Source organism: Lontra canadensis, unplaced genomic scaffold (assembly GCF_010015895.1).
Source record: "Lontra canadensis isolate GAN:19392208 unplaced genomic scaffold, GSC_riverotter_1.0 scaffold39, whole genome shotgun sequence".
Lineage (NCBI taxonomy): Eukaryota > Metazoa > Chordata > Mammalia > Carnivora > Mustelidae > Lontra > Lontra canadensis.
The window spans coordinates 2,816,966-2,832,029 of record NW_022631033.1 but is presented as its reverse complement, the minus strand read 5'-3'; the positions used below and the strand labels follow the sequence as shown (position 1 = coordinate 2,832,029).

The 15,064-nt window shown below is 44.4% G+C and overlaps 1 protein-coding gene across 1 annotated transcript in view; it reads left to right on the top strand.

Moving 5' to 3' along the window:
- Positions 1 to 15,064, top strand: part of CSMD1 (CUB and Sushi multiple domains 1) — a 1,958,110-nt gene that overhangs the window by 1,886,399 nt on the left and 56,647 nt on the right. The window contains exon 52 of the mRNA XM_032869815.1: positions 2,616 to 2,789. Within this exon, the coding sequence (XP_032725706.1) occupies positions 2,616 to 2,789 (174 nt within the window). The remainder of the gene's footprint in view (positions 1 to 2,615; positions 2,790 to 15,064) is intronic.

Genomic DNA, 15,064 nt, shown 5'->3' with positions numbered 1-15,064 from the left:
ATTAGGGTAGCTTTTCCAAATTAGTGCTGCCGTCCTCATTAATGTATCGGGTTTGCTGCCAGTGGAAACTGCTCCATCTGAAGCCCCATTATCCAGCTGCTGAAAAGCTACAAGTTTGCTCCGTTAGTGCTTCTTTACAGTCTAGTGAACCTTAGTGGAGGATAGACCTAAAATATGTGATTTCCGGGATATTTTTAACAGAGGCAGAAAGAATGGTGCAGAAGCGGGGCAGAGTGAGCCTTGCTGCTAGGCGTCCGCGGAAGGCGCGTGGAGACCTCTGAGGGCATGTGCTCAGACCTCATTGTCGGCCAACACTTTCCTGACCCTTGCAGAAGTTTCTAAACACAGTCCGGTTATACTAAGTAACTGCACTTGGATCTTTAAATACCATAATAAGGTGAAGTTCATAGCGTGTTTGGGAAAGGCTTAATGAAAAGTTCATAATAAATGTAAAAGAATAAATTATATAGGAATTCGTTAACATCTGGTACAGCACACATGTTAACAACGTTAATAAATGCATGAGACGTAACCCTGTAAGAGTTCAGGGACCCCAGAAACCAGTAAGTCAGCAACATTCTGATCATGACCTACTCTGGAGCTGAACAGTCAGAAATCCCGATGAGCACTCCCCCTGGAGCACACACCACCAGGCTGTGTCTGTGTGAAGTGGAAGTCCGGTTATGACGCCTCAGAGTGAGGTCGGCCCCCGTGCAGGAGACGGGTCTGAAGGCCACACCCGCAAACTCGTCTTCACTTGAACCGTCAGTAAAGGGTCTACTGATGCAGCTCACAGGATGGGTCCCAGGTCTGCGTTGCCCTGGCTAACTTTGACCGAGCCCTGGTCCCATGCACGGCGTTGCTTTGCTATTTGCCGGTGTCCTCTCTTCGAATCCGGTGCCCGGTTCTGGGCAGCAGGGGCTGCTGTCAGCCCTGGGGAGAAGAGCTGATGAGAGCCCAGAAGTTGGAGGAGATCCTGGCAAAGCTGGCGTTGAACCTCAGTAGCCTGAAGGCAGAATCTGTTCGTAATCACCATCTTACCTTCTCTGATCTGTGCTGTTCACAGGGACTCAGGATTGTTGGCCACGCGTGACCATTGCCCTGAGCCCCTTGTGCACGTGACTCACTGAGTGCCGTGGGAGCTCCCCGTGCTCCTCTGAGAGTGGCCTTCAATGCCTTGGTTCTTGGTGTGTGGGACACACGTAAGCCCCTGAAGAACCGTTGGCCTTGATGACCTTGTGGTTTCTTCTTTCGCTGAGATTCCACTGACCTTTTGTGCTCAAACGTTTCAGGGTTCCGAGTACAGGGAGCTGGGTGGTGCCATGAGGATCAACAATGAAGGTGACCATTGACTGTACCTCCCCAACCCCAATCACCCTGTGCTTGAAAGTAGACCGTTAATGATCCTGCTGGGAAAACAGGTGTTCATCGGGGGCTCATGGTCCCCCAGCTACAACTCCTGCAGGCCTGGATTTTGTATTTTTTAATTTTCAGGAAGGCTCAGGGGCATCTGGGTGGCTCAATCAGTTCAGCCCATGCCTTCGGCTCAGGTCATGATCCCAGAGCCCTGGGATCGAGTCCCACATTGGGCTCCCTGCTCAGCAGGGACCCAGTTTCTCCCTCTCCTCCCACCCCCCACTTCTCGTGGTTTTTCTCTCTCTCTGTCAAATAAATAAATAAAATCATTTTTAAAAAAAGAAAGAAAGAAATAAAGAGAGACTCCACATGGCCACAAAGTCAGTATTTTTTTAAAGATTTTATTTTATGTATTTGACAGACAGAGATCACAAGTAGGCAGAGAGGCAGGCAGAGAGAGGAGGAAGCAGGCTCCCCGCTGAGCAGAGAGCCTAATGCAGGGCTCCATCCAAGGACCCCAGGATCATGAGCCTATCAGAAGGCAGAGGCTTTAACCCACTGAGCCACCCAGGCGTCCCCACAGTCCGTATTTTTATGGAGCTCTCCATCCCAGTGAATCATGTGAGTCAATGAAAGAAACGGAGGAGGCCTTCCATTGGAGCAAGCAAACTCAGTTTTGTGCAGCAGCTAGCTGGCCTGTGGAAGCCCACTCTCCTTCCTTCATTCCTTCACACCCATGTCCATTGACTGTTGGGCGGTTCTCCCGCCTGGGGCACACAGGAGGGCGGGTGGGCAACCCACGCATCTGACTAGCCTCCTTGTGAAATGATGTTTATACACCGCACGGTTTTAGAATCTGCTCTAAATGCTCACATTTTCATTGCAAGGGTGTAAGAAGGAAAATTAAGCTTTCTATGTGGTTGACCTACCATCCCTAAGCAGATATCCCCGTCCCTAATAAATACTTTTACCAAAGATTCAGTCTTATTTATTTATTTATAAGGTTTTATGTATTTATTTGACAGAGAGAGACACAGTGAGAGAGGGAACAGAAGCAAGGGGAGTAGGGGAGGGAGAAGCAGCCTTCCTGATGGGCAGAGCCCGATGTGGGGCTCGATCCCAGGACCCTGGGACCATGACTGGAGCCGAAGGCAGCAGCTTTATGACTGAACCACCCACACACCCCTGATTTTGTCATTTTTAAGCAAAAGAATAATCTGTGGACTTGAAACAATTTTCACTTTTTGTTTTCCTTCCAGTGATCTCCTGTGGAAGCCTCTCCTTCCCGCCGAACGGTAACAAGATTGGCACACTGACGGTTTACGGGGCCACGGCCATATTTACGTGCAACACGGGCTACACCCTTGTGGGGTCTCATGTCAGAGAGTGCTTAGCCAACGGACTCTGGAGTGGCACGGAAACACGATGTCTGGGTAAATTCATCTATCCTCTGGCACGTCTTTCATTCACATAGGCCTTAAAAATTCAGTACAGTTGGGCAAAGCATGATACTTCTTGCTGTAAATGTTCCCACTGAGCTACTAAATCCTCCCTCTGGTGTTAACACTCCACTTCACCCCGGGACTTCCTCTGTAAGGAGCTAAAGGGATTTTTTTTTTTTTTAATCCAACCAATAAATGAAGGTCACATATTGCCTTAAGTGCCTTAAACACTATTTTACAAAGTGCAGAGGGCATCACTGCCCTTAATGTCACCAGGATTTTAGGACACACAAACACGATACTCAGAAATACGAGGCACTTTATCTTTTAAAACTTTTAAAATTATGTCAGTAAGTGAAAGTAAGATCAGTCAACGTAAGTACAATGAATTATTTCAAATGGAACGTGTGTACAGTAACTGGTTCTTCCTTTCCCCCAAGATGAAAATTTTATGCATGCTTGTTTTTAAAAATTGAGTTGAAAATTTTATTCACTGGAAAAATCTTTTGTGAATAAACATAAGGAAATTGTTGAATAGGCAGCTTCAAGTATACTAATTTATAATGCTCCTGTAGGTCTCCAAGTAATTTGTAAAACATGTTAACTGCATTTCGCCCTTTCGACTTCTTTCTGGGATCTCAGTAATTTTGTACTCACTCAAAAGCTATAGAAGCTGGAAAGTTTAAGCTTCTGACTCTCTGTGGGCTGGAAATCACTTCAGGACCAAAGCAAGGACCAGTAAATTTTGAATAGTAAAGATCTGTTCTTTTTACTTGAGGTGATTTGAAGAAATACTCAGGAAAATTGGGGAGAAAAAAAAAAACAGAGGTAATGAAACTAAAGTAGTAATTACAGAGAAAACCAGGAAAGGGAGTTTCTCACTGTTATCCAAAAAATGGCACCTGCTTTCTTGAAATCACTGTCACCCCTCCATGGAAGCTACTAGCATTCCTCCGTGTGTATGCACATATATTCTTGTTGGTGTGGTCAGTGTGGCTTTCTGTGGACTGCAGAACCCCCTTGGACTATGTGTGATGCTTTGTGTTCAGAGTTGCTAATGCTTCTGAAATTGTCTGTCTCCCTAAACATTTTTATGGGGTGTCTGTTCATTGAATACCACCCTCTTCAAGGCAGCTTGCGCTGGGGTAGGTCTTCTCAGTTCTTGTCTGTGACATCAACACCGTAGAGCGGAAGCAGGTAATCTAAAAATTTTACATTCCTGCTATGATTGTGATGATGGAAAGAAATGACAATTTACATTTGATTAGGGCTGGATTACTCACTAAAATCTCATTAAGTAAGAGGGTTATTGTGGCCTTGGGGAGTTTGAGTGGCACGTCCAATTTTTGGAACTGTTCTATTAGGGGATCTGCTGGAGTCTGATCCCAAACAAGCCTTCACCTTTCCTGTGGGATCTTCTGACTATAGACTTTGAGGTAGAAAGGTTGGGCACATACTGCATGGTTGGCCAGGACAGGGTGCCCAAAAGTGTGGCTTTAGTGTGATGCAGTATGTCTTAGAAGCTTCTGGGAGAGGGAGTGTTCGGAAGGAATTTAAACTGGAAATGAAGAGCAAATATATACTATATAAAATAGTGTATAAAATTAGCATTCTAGAACCTGGATCAGAATATAAGGAATATTGAAATTGGAAGAGGCAGAGAATCTTAAAGAAAAACTACTAAAACAGTATTAGATATGACACCGTCATGTCTTTCTATGAAGCAGTGATTGTAGAATGGGTAATAAACTTAGTGTAAAGATGTTTAAAAAATCAGTATATATGCTTTCACAATTACCACTGGGACTTGAAAGTTTAATTCATAATATAGGCCTGCCTTGGAGATATTGTGGATTTGGTTCCAGACCGCCACAATAAAGCAAATATCACAATAAAGTGACCTAATGATTGTTTTGGTTTCCCAGTGCATATAGAAGTTGTGTTTACACTGTACCATAGTCTATTAATGTACAATAGCATTGTCTAAAAAAAGCATATACCTGAATTTAAAAATACTTATCTGGGGCACCTGGGTGGCTCAGTGTATTAAAGCCTCTACCTTCGGCTCAGGTCATGATCTCAGGGTCCTGAGATGGGGCCCCGCATCCGGCTCTCTGCTAGGTGGGGAGCCTGCTTACCCCCGCCCCCTCTGCCTACCTGTCTGCTACTTGTGATCTGTCTGTAAAATAAATAAATAAAATCTTAAAAAAAAAAAAACTTACCTGCTCAAAAACGCTAACTACCACCTGAGCTTTCAGTGACTTGTCATCTTTTGCCCACGGAGGGTCTTGCCTCGGTGTTGGTGGCTGCTGGCTGATCAGGGTATGGATGCTTAAGTTGGGATGGCTGTGGCAGTTTCTTAAAATAAGGACATTGAAGTTTGCTGCATTGAGGGACTCTTCCTTTCACAGTTTGTCTGTAGCATAAAATGCTGTTTGATAGCCTTTACCCCCCATAGAACTTCATTCAGACTGGAGTTAGACCTTCAAACCCTGCTGCTGCTTTATCAGCTACGTTTGCAGAATGTTCTAAATCCTTGGTCGTCATTTCAACAGTCTTCCCAGCATCTTCACCAGGAATGGATTCCACCTCAAGAACCCACTTTCTGTGCTCCTGCGCAAGAAGCAGCTCCTCGTCTGTTCGAGTGTGACCCCGAGAGCACGGCGGTGCAGTCCCGTCTGCAGGCTCCTCTTCTGATGCCCATTCTCTGGCCCCTTCTGCCCCATCTGTGGTTCCCTCCTCCACCAAGTCTCGGACCCTCAAAGTCATCCGTGTGGGTTGGACTCCCTTCTTCCAACCTCCTCTTTGTGCTGATGTTCTGATCTCTTCCCATGAACCACAGATGTTCTCAGTAGCATCTAGAATGGTGAATCGTTTCTGGAAGGTTTTTACTTTGCCCAGATCCAAGAGGAATCACCATCTATGGCAGCTGTAACCTTACGAAATGCATTCCTTCAGTAAGAAGACTTGAAAGTTGAAATGACTCCTTGATCTTGGGCTGCAGGATGGACGCTGCATTAGCAGCATGAAAACCACGTTACTCTCATGGTCCGTCTCCATCAGAGCTCTTGGTGACGGGTGCACTGTCAGCGAGCAGCAGTGTCTTGAAAGAAATCTTGTTCTCTGAGCATTTGGCCCCAACGGTGGGTTTACCGTATTCAGTGAACCGTGTTGTAGATTTTCAGAATGGGACAAGGGCACTGGCTTCCACATAGAGTCACCGGCTGCATCAGCCCCTCACAGGGGAGCCAGCCTGTCCTTCGCAGCTCTGAAGCCGGGCATCGACTTGTCTCTGGCTGTGAAAGTCCTAGATGGCGTCGTCTCCCGACAGAAGGCTGTTTGGTCTACACTGGCAGTCGGTTGTAAGTGTGGCCGCCTTCCTGAGTTCTCTGAGCTGGATCTCCTGGGTGACTTGCTGCAGCGTCTCCGTGGGCACCTGCGGCCTCATCTGGTCCTTCATGTCAGGGCGAAGGCTGCTTCCCTTAATCCCACCAGCCAAGCTCCACAGGCTTCAGACTTTCCCTCTGCAGCTTCCCCGCCTGCCTCAGCCTTCACAGAACTGAGAATTCGGGCCTTGTTCTGGATCAGGCTTTGGCTTAAGGGAACATTGTGGCTGCTTTATTCTTCTGTCCAGATCACTCAACCTTTTCCTTAAAAACAATAATAAGGCTGTTTCACTTTATTATTATTACTTGCATGCTCATTGGAGTAGCATTTTTAATTTTCTTCAAGGATTTTCATTTGCATTCACAATTTGGCCAACTCTTCAGCACAAGAGGCCTCACTTTTGGCCCATCAAGGCTTTCCTCACGTCTTCCTCAGTAAGCGTAATCATTTCTAGGTTTTGATTCAAAGTGAGAGACATGTGACTCTTTCACTCACACTCTTGGAGCTCATTGCAGAGTTATTATTAGTCTGGTTTTAATATTGCTGTGCCTGAGGGAGCAGGGCGGCTGGAGGAGAGGGAGAACGACGGGAAGATGGCTGGTCAGTAGAGCGGTCAGAACACACCCATGTCAGTGAAGTTCACCGTCTCACGTGGGCATGGTTCATTGTGCCGCAAACCAATGACAGTACTAACAGCCAAGAGCACTGGTCACAGAACCGCCTAACAAACAGAACCCGAACGAAAAGCTTTGAAATATTGTCAGAATTGTTAAAAATGAGACTTGGAGACATGAAGTGAGCAATTTCTTTTTTTTTAAGCTTTTATTTATTTATTTGAGAGAGAGGGAGGGAGGGAGGGAGGGAGGGAGACCACAAGCAGGGGGAGCAGCAGAAGGAGGGGAGAAGCAGACTCCCTGCTGAGCAAGGAGCCTGAGCCTGATGCGGGGCTCGATACCAGGACCCTGGGATCATGACCTGAGCTGGAGGCAGACACTTAACCAGATGCCTGAAGTGAGTAGCAATGTCGGGTCATCACAAACCTTCCTTCTGTAATCATGCAGTATCTGCAAAGCGCAATGGAAGGAGAGGTGGCTGTGCGTGGAACACGGCCATGCAGCGTGTCTCCTTTCCCGAGTCATAGACTGTCGATGTGTAGATAACATAGTGTAACTCAGGAAGAATGTATGTCCCTGGGACCCACAGAAACACAGCTGAGGTAAACAGATAGGAGAACAGACGTAAAGTCAGCGCTGGAGGAAATTCTGCAATGGTCAGACGGATCAAGGGAGTCCAGGCGCCAATCCTTACTCTGGCACAGGAACGAGATAAACTAGCTAGTGGATACCACCATAGTCTAAAAATTACCTAGATGCTTCACTTGGATATAATAGTTTCAATGATATTGTTTATTGATGATGAAAAATGTACAATGCATTTTTCAGTTTTATTGAATCTTCAACTGAAGGTATGGGGAGTGCTTATCACTCCTATTTATAGATAAGAAATAGCTTAGAACAATGAGGAATTTGTCCAACATTGTAAAATCAATAGTATCACAAATGGAATTTAAACCTAGGCAGTTCGACCATAGAACACAGACTTCTGAACATTAGGGAATATAGCTAGTATATTTCAGCAAATATGATATATTATTTTGCCAATAATTATATTCCTCAAAATCAAGAAGAAATAAAAGAGGCCATGGGCTATGGGATAATTCTGACCACTGAGGTAGAACTGTCTGGTCAACTAGAAGTTAAATGAGCCCCCGGACTAGAAGAGACCTCACCCCAAAGCACACGCCATCAAAGGGGGTTTTCTGCCTTAATTGTTACACACGGCTAACATTGTCCATTCTCTGATGCTCCCATACCTCTTGATTACCAGTCTTGCCAGTATTTTCTCCCATTTCTTGTCATTTCAATTATTCCTTTGTCCCTTCCTATGGTGATGGATCTGGCTTTTTACCAAGCAGAATGACCTTACATGACCTTGAGGTTCCTCTGGACCCTATAAGGGTAAATTGGACAGGGGAAATGACTTATAATGACAATGAAGGCAACCAATAAGAATATTTTCCAAAACATCCAGAAAATAATGGCTTCAACTTTAAAAAAGAGACATCCCCTAAACGAAACAACCCCCAAAACTCTGACTTTGAGAAACAAATCGCTCCAATGAGGAGAAAATAGGAAACTGCCCACAGAAGCACAGGTGGTTGCAGGAGACGTCCTCCAAGGAGCTCAGTGTGCTGGCCATGCAACACCCCATGGCAGTGAGCAGATGCAGCAAGATGAAGGTCACGGTTGTGAAAGACAGTCTACCATGAGCAGGGAACTCTGAAAAGATCCAGGACCATGAAAATAGAAGGACCATGGGCAGGTTAGGTTTGAAATAAGAACTGAAGTTACTCATTGTGGTTGCTATCAAAATAGCGGATGGCCCACATAAGGTAGAAAGTTCAGCCAACTCTTCCGTCCGTTTTCCGTGTCAAGAATTGTTTTGGTGCACAAAGGTTAGAGCATGCACTTATATTGGAAATCAGGATGCAAGCAGAGAAAGCAGTCTGTCCAAGAGCACATGAGAGCTTCAGGGAAGTGGCTGAGAGGACCCGGGGTGGTGGCTGAGTCACTGGCAGTGCCCCTGTGGGACGTTAGTAAAAGGAAGTACTCTAGTTAGAGGAATGTCTCTGTGGTGTTCACGGGAAAAGGAAGGAAGCAAGCTGGCAGAAACTGTGGCTCTGTTAACTGGATGACGCACCGAGCTGATCATCCACTCTACTGTTCGTAAGATCTTTGGTGATGCGTTTATGAAGAGCTAATACAGTTTCACAAAATAATGTTCAAGCCTGGGTCCATCCCGGTCCAACATCGCTCTTAGAAATACTCTTTAGAAATGGTGCTTCTAAATTCTCAGTGAGGTGTAGATCAAGATTTTCTACGATGGCTCTTACAGTTGAGAAAGTGTAACATGGGCTGCACCTTGTCTTTTCACAATTGCTGGTGGGGCGAGCCACAACGGTGTTGATCACTGGGTTGAAGTCATTGGAAAGTTTCTGGTAGTCTGGTTTTCTCCCTTATTTTGGACCATTCTAAGACTTTTGTTCATATCTTGGGTCAGATCTAGGGGCATAATAATACTCTCTAGTATTATTACTCACTAGCTGTGAGAGTGAAAATACATAATTAACAGCATATTCAGGATCTTTTCAATTTGAATGATAGATAATTCACATACAGAAATAATGTAATTAATGGAAGATTTCAGTCAAAGTGAAAAATAGGTACCTTCTGATGTACATGATGGCAAGAAAATTAGGAAATCTTGGCACACAGGGAAGGACTTGGTGTTTTGGATAACAGAAGGTTCATAGGCACCCAGGTGTCCCAGAGGCAGATGACCAGGTCTCATGAACAGGATCCACCTCCTTCTCTGTGTGTCTAGGAAGCCCACGTCCAGAATGATGGTTTCACTTCAGTGAAATAATTTAAGTGGGGACAAGCAGTTGGCATGGTCCCGAGGTAAAGGGTCTGGTAACCCTAAGAGTTGACAAATGTTTGAAAGACTCATAATCATCAGTGTGGCAGAGAGAAAAGTTAGGAAGTAAATAACAGCTATTTTCAACTATTTTAAATGCTATTGAATGAAGACAGAGTAAACAAATTTTGGTCATTTTCTTTCTTTCTCTCTCTCTCTCTCTCTGTATACACACACACACACACACACACACACACACACACACACAAACGTCAGCCCTGATTGACGCCAGCCATAAGGACCTGAACTGAGATCTCTAAGTTTTAATCAGGCTTCAGTTGGTAGGGACAGGAGAAAAAAAAAAAAGAAAGGAAAGAAACAATAATAAAATTAATTAAATGCATCTACCAAAAGCAGGGACTAGGCTTGCTAATGCCATTAGTGATGTCTAGTTCCATAATTTGTTTGTAATAGCCAACACTGTGCAGAAAAATAGTTTTCAGACCCAATATAAGAAATACCTTCCCTTTAATTATTTGTTGATGTGTTAGTTCTGCCCCAGAATGCAAAGAAGAGTTGGGGCGTTGCCAGCCTGGTAGGTTTTTACATGGGATCCTGTAGCCTCTGAGCTTACCTGAGTCCCTGTGGCTGGTGCTTGTTATTATAATGCAGAATACTTTGATGAGAGCTTTTTTCCAATCTGGGGGTGAGGTAGCTCATTGATTTTCATGGTTACTAGAAATGAGATGTTGCTTCTATTTCCTATGGACCATGGACCATATTTCCAGTTGTAGCCCTGTGGTTACTTCCAGGGATTTCCAGCAGGGAAGCCCGTGCCAGATTGCCCTGATGATCCTTGCAGCAGAAATGCTAAGCACATGGATGGGCAGCACTTCCACAGCGTGAGGCCTGAGACTCCACCTACACGAGAGCTGTGTTTAAGGAGATGAAGGGTGATTTTCTTTGCCAAACATCCCCGGCCTGAACCATGCTGTGTTGGAGCCTGCTGGTCTGAATTCTCTGCCAGAACCCTTGAGACAGGATCCCGTGAGGGGAGCTGGACGACTCTGTGTGCAGACATCATGGCAGCTAGACTCCAGGCGAACGGAGGCCCCTGTGCACCAGAGTATTTTTTTTATAAAGTTTAGCCCACACTTAATTACCATTGTTATATTACTACTGGCGTCTCCCCAGGCTCCACAAATTACCAAGGACTTGTTCTAATTCACCATCTGTGCTGCGAGACACTACACATCTCCCTGGGCTGGAGAATTCAGCACCGAGAATGCTGACCCCATGTCTACTCATCACATGCCTCATAATCCATCAGGGAAGCCTGATGATCCCCATCCTCCCTTAATTATTTTCTTCTGTTTATCTTCCCTGTGGTAGTTTGCACTGAACCCAGCAGAGAGCACACAGACTAGATGAGGTGGTGCGTTTGTAATACAGGTCTCCTGTGGTAGAAACCGACATTAATCTTCTGATAACATTTACATCATTTAGATTATTTCACACATCATAACGCATCATCTCCCCCACTTTGCCACCGTTTTAATGTGTAGCATGTGAGATGTCAGTGATAGATGGAGATGTCTCTCACACAGAAGTGTGTGATCTGTTTTTTGAATTAGATTGTTTTGCTAGTATTTGAAATACGTTTGCCTTGCTATATTAGAGTGACCTGTGAGGAGATGAGTTCTTTGTACGTATAATGTTATGGTGACATTCATATGGGTAAAATGACTAGATGACATGATTCAAAATAATATTGTTAGATCACGGTTTTTTTTTTTTCAGTTCTTAGAGAACAAAATGGGAAAGTATTCTTCAAATGCCTGGTATTTTGTGATAGATCCATGTAACATATTTTTACAGCTGATTATGGGAATGCCTAGTTCCATTATAGCACAAAGATGGTGTCAGAGCAGAAAGTTCATGCCCCCTGTCCATGATCTTGGCTATACTATCTCCAATGTAAAATGTAGGCTGTAGGACACCAGGGAAGGGAAAGTGTTGTAAACAGCCTGTGCTAATCTTCACGTGTTACGTATGCACCATCAGTGGCTGGGGGAGAAATGTCCCGATACCCTCCCTAGGCACACGCACTGCTGTCTATATTTCTGAATATTTAACGATACTCACTTAATTCCTCAGGAAATACGCCATAGGATGTAAAGGTTAATAGGATGCAAGTCTTCTTTTTTCAGGAATTTATAATCAGAGGAATAAATAAGATAAATACCAAATACCTTTGATAAAATCTGAGATGAATGAGTGGCAGCAGAGAGAACGTTAGGGCAGGAACGGGAGGGGCTGGTAGAGGCAGTGCCATGGAGGAAGCCACACTGAGGGACAGGAGGAGTTTCCACATTGCAGAGGGGAGTTGATTCATCCAAGGAACGGAGATGCAGAGCAGTGCAGGAGGTGACCTAGATGCCACAGGACGCTTGGTCTACCGGCACAGACCATATCATGGGAAGCAGTCTTTGTGGTCACAGGGCGATGAGGGTCTGCCCTCATATGGCAGCACAGTCAAGGAAACGAGGCCATCTGCTCACACAGACACTGCCTCTAGGGGATGCTGGTGTGTGGAGCAAGACACTGCTCTCAGAACTCATGATCTAACAGTGCTGCTAAATGGGCGAAATCATGTTTTTGCTTGCTGACTTCACAACACCATGAAACAGCAAAAAATCCAGAAGTATGGATATTGTAAATGCATGGTAATAGAAATAGACTCTCCTATTTCAGGCAAACCTAAAATAAGGGAGATCTTTTTTTTTTTTTTTTAAGATTTTATTTGTGTATTTGACAGAGATCACAAGTAGGCAGAGAGGCAGGCAGAGAGAGAGAGGAGGAAGCAGGCTCCCCGCCGAGCAGAGAGCCCGATGCGGGGATCATGACCCAAGCCGAAGACAGAGGCTCCAACCCACTGAGCCACCCAGGCGCCCCAAGGGAGATCTTTTTTAAAAATTTTTAAAATTTCTTTTCAGTGTACCAGAATTCATTGTTTATGTACCACACCCAGTGCTCCATGCAATCCATGCCCTCCATAATACCCACCACCAGGCTCACCCAGCTTCCCACCCCCACCCCTCCAAAACACTCAGATTGTTTTTCAGAGTCCATAGTCCCTCATGGTTCATCTCCCCTTCCGATTTCCCTCAACTCCCTTCTCTTCTCCATCTCCCCATGTCCTCCGTGTTATTCCTTATGCTCCACAAATCAGTGAAACCATATGATAATTGACTTTCTCTGCTTGACTTATTTCACTCAGCATAATCTCCTCCAGTCCCATCTATGTTGCTACAAAAGTTGGGTACTCATCCTCTCTGATGGAGGCATAATACTCCATAGTGTATATGGACCACATCTTCCTTATCCATTCATCCGTTGAAGGGCATCTTGGTTCTTTCCACAGTTTGGCAACCATGGCCATTGCTGCTATGAACATTGGGGTACAGATGGGCCTTCTTTTCACTACGTCTGTATCTTTGGGGTAAATACCCAGTAGTGCAATTGCAGGGTCATAGGGTAGCTCTATTTTTAATTTCTTAAAGAAGCTCCACACTGTTTCCAAAGTGGCTGTACTAACTTGCATTTCCTCCAACACATGTTGTTTACTGTCTTGTTAATTTTGGCCATTCTAACTGGTGTAAGGTGGTCTCTCAATGTGGTTTTGATTTTAATCTCTCTGGTGGCTAATGATGACGAACATTTTTTCATGTGTCTGATAGCCATTAGTATGTCTTTATTGGAGAAGTGTCTGTTTATGTCTTCTGCCCATTTTTTCAACATGATTATCTGTTTTGTGTGTGTTGAGTTTGAGGACTTCTTTATAGATACTGGATATAAGCCTTTTGTCTGTATTGCCATTTGTGAATATCTTCTCCCATTCCATGGGTTGCCTCTTTGTTTTGTTGACTATTTCCTTTGCTGTGCAGAAGCTTTTGATCTTGATGAAGTCCCAAAAATTCATTTTCACTTTTGTTTCCTTTGCCTTTGGAGACATATCTTGAAAGAAGTTGCTGTGGCTGATATCAAAGAGGTTACTGCCTATGTTCTCCTCTAGGAATCTGATGGATTCCTGTCTCACATTGAGGTCTTCTATCCATTTTGAATTTATCTTTGTGAATGGTGTAAGAGAATGGTTGAGTTTCATTCTTCTACGTATAGCTGTCCAATTCTCCCAGCACCACTTATTGACGAAACTATATTTTTCCACTGTATATTTTTTCCTGCTTTGTCAAAGATTTAAAGTAAGGGATATCTTTGAGCTGCACACAAATGGGCAGTAATTCCTTTAGGGTTTAGAAGCAGAGGGCAGATTTGGGCTAAGTTGGGAGGAGGGCATGTATGTATTATAGGCAGACAAGTTTGGGAAGGAAATTTAAGGCATAGTGAGAAGTGATAGAGTGGTTATTTGGGGAATACACAAATAGGGATGGATGAAGAATTTCTGAAAGCCCCAGAGCCTACCCAAATCCTGAAATTTTATTTACATTACATATGGCTTAAAATGATTGCCCTTGACTAAGATGTGTCAACAAAGATTTGATGCACGTGTATCTTGTGGTCCGTGGCGGACCCTCCTTTGATGTACTAATGCACAAAGTTCTCTTTGGCCCATTCAAGTGCCATACTGGGTTACCACCGGAAATACGTGTCTGCTGTCCCAGGTGCCACATGTTCTCTGACTCAGGCAAAGCTGCTGAGCACTGCCCCTAGAAGTCACACTTGCAGAAGATAAGAATTGCATCTGCCAATATTCAGATGTGTTCCTTTAATATGTACAGATCTGAAGATTTAAATGCATCCATCCAGTGATGTTTAATGCCAGCTGCTTTTCCCTGCATTTAAGTGAATCGGAGCCGTCTGACATTTCGTGACTGCTAATACTCAAGAAGAGCTTGTAAATGGGCTTTGGAATCCACCGTCAAATAACCTTGCCCTTAGCCCAAAGCCAGTGTTAGTACATGGAATGGACAGAATGAAACAAATTACGTGTCTAATTCTTATAGAATTAGATTAGGTCCTGGCCATTTATAATGATTATTTTATTTTCAGCAATGAGTACCAGTAATCACAAAGCAAATGCAAAGGTTGAATATTTGGTTTGTAGATTTTCAAAAAATGTATACCTGTATTCTGTTTTAATCCCCAGATCAATATTAGCATTAGTGCAGATATAAGCCGACACAGAGAAAAGGTGACCTTATAGTAATGAGCTCTAAGTATGGGGGGCAGGGGGGTTGTGTGTGGGTGTGTGTGTGTGACCCCACGGGAGGAGAGTGATCCAGCTTAGTTCCTGCTAACGCATGATTCCACACCAAAGGATGCAGGGCTCCAGGTCTGTGCATGGCACACCTGTAGGGCACGCCTGTACCATGGAAGATATC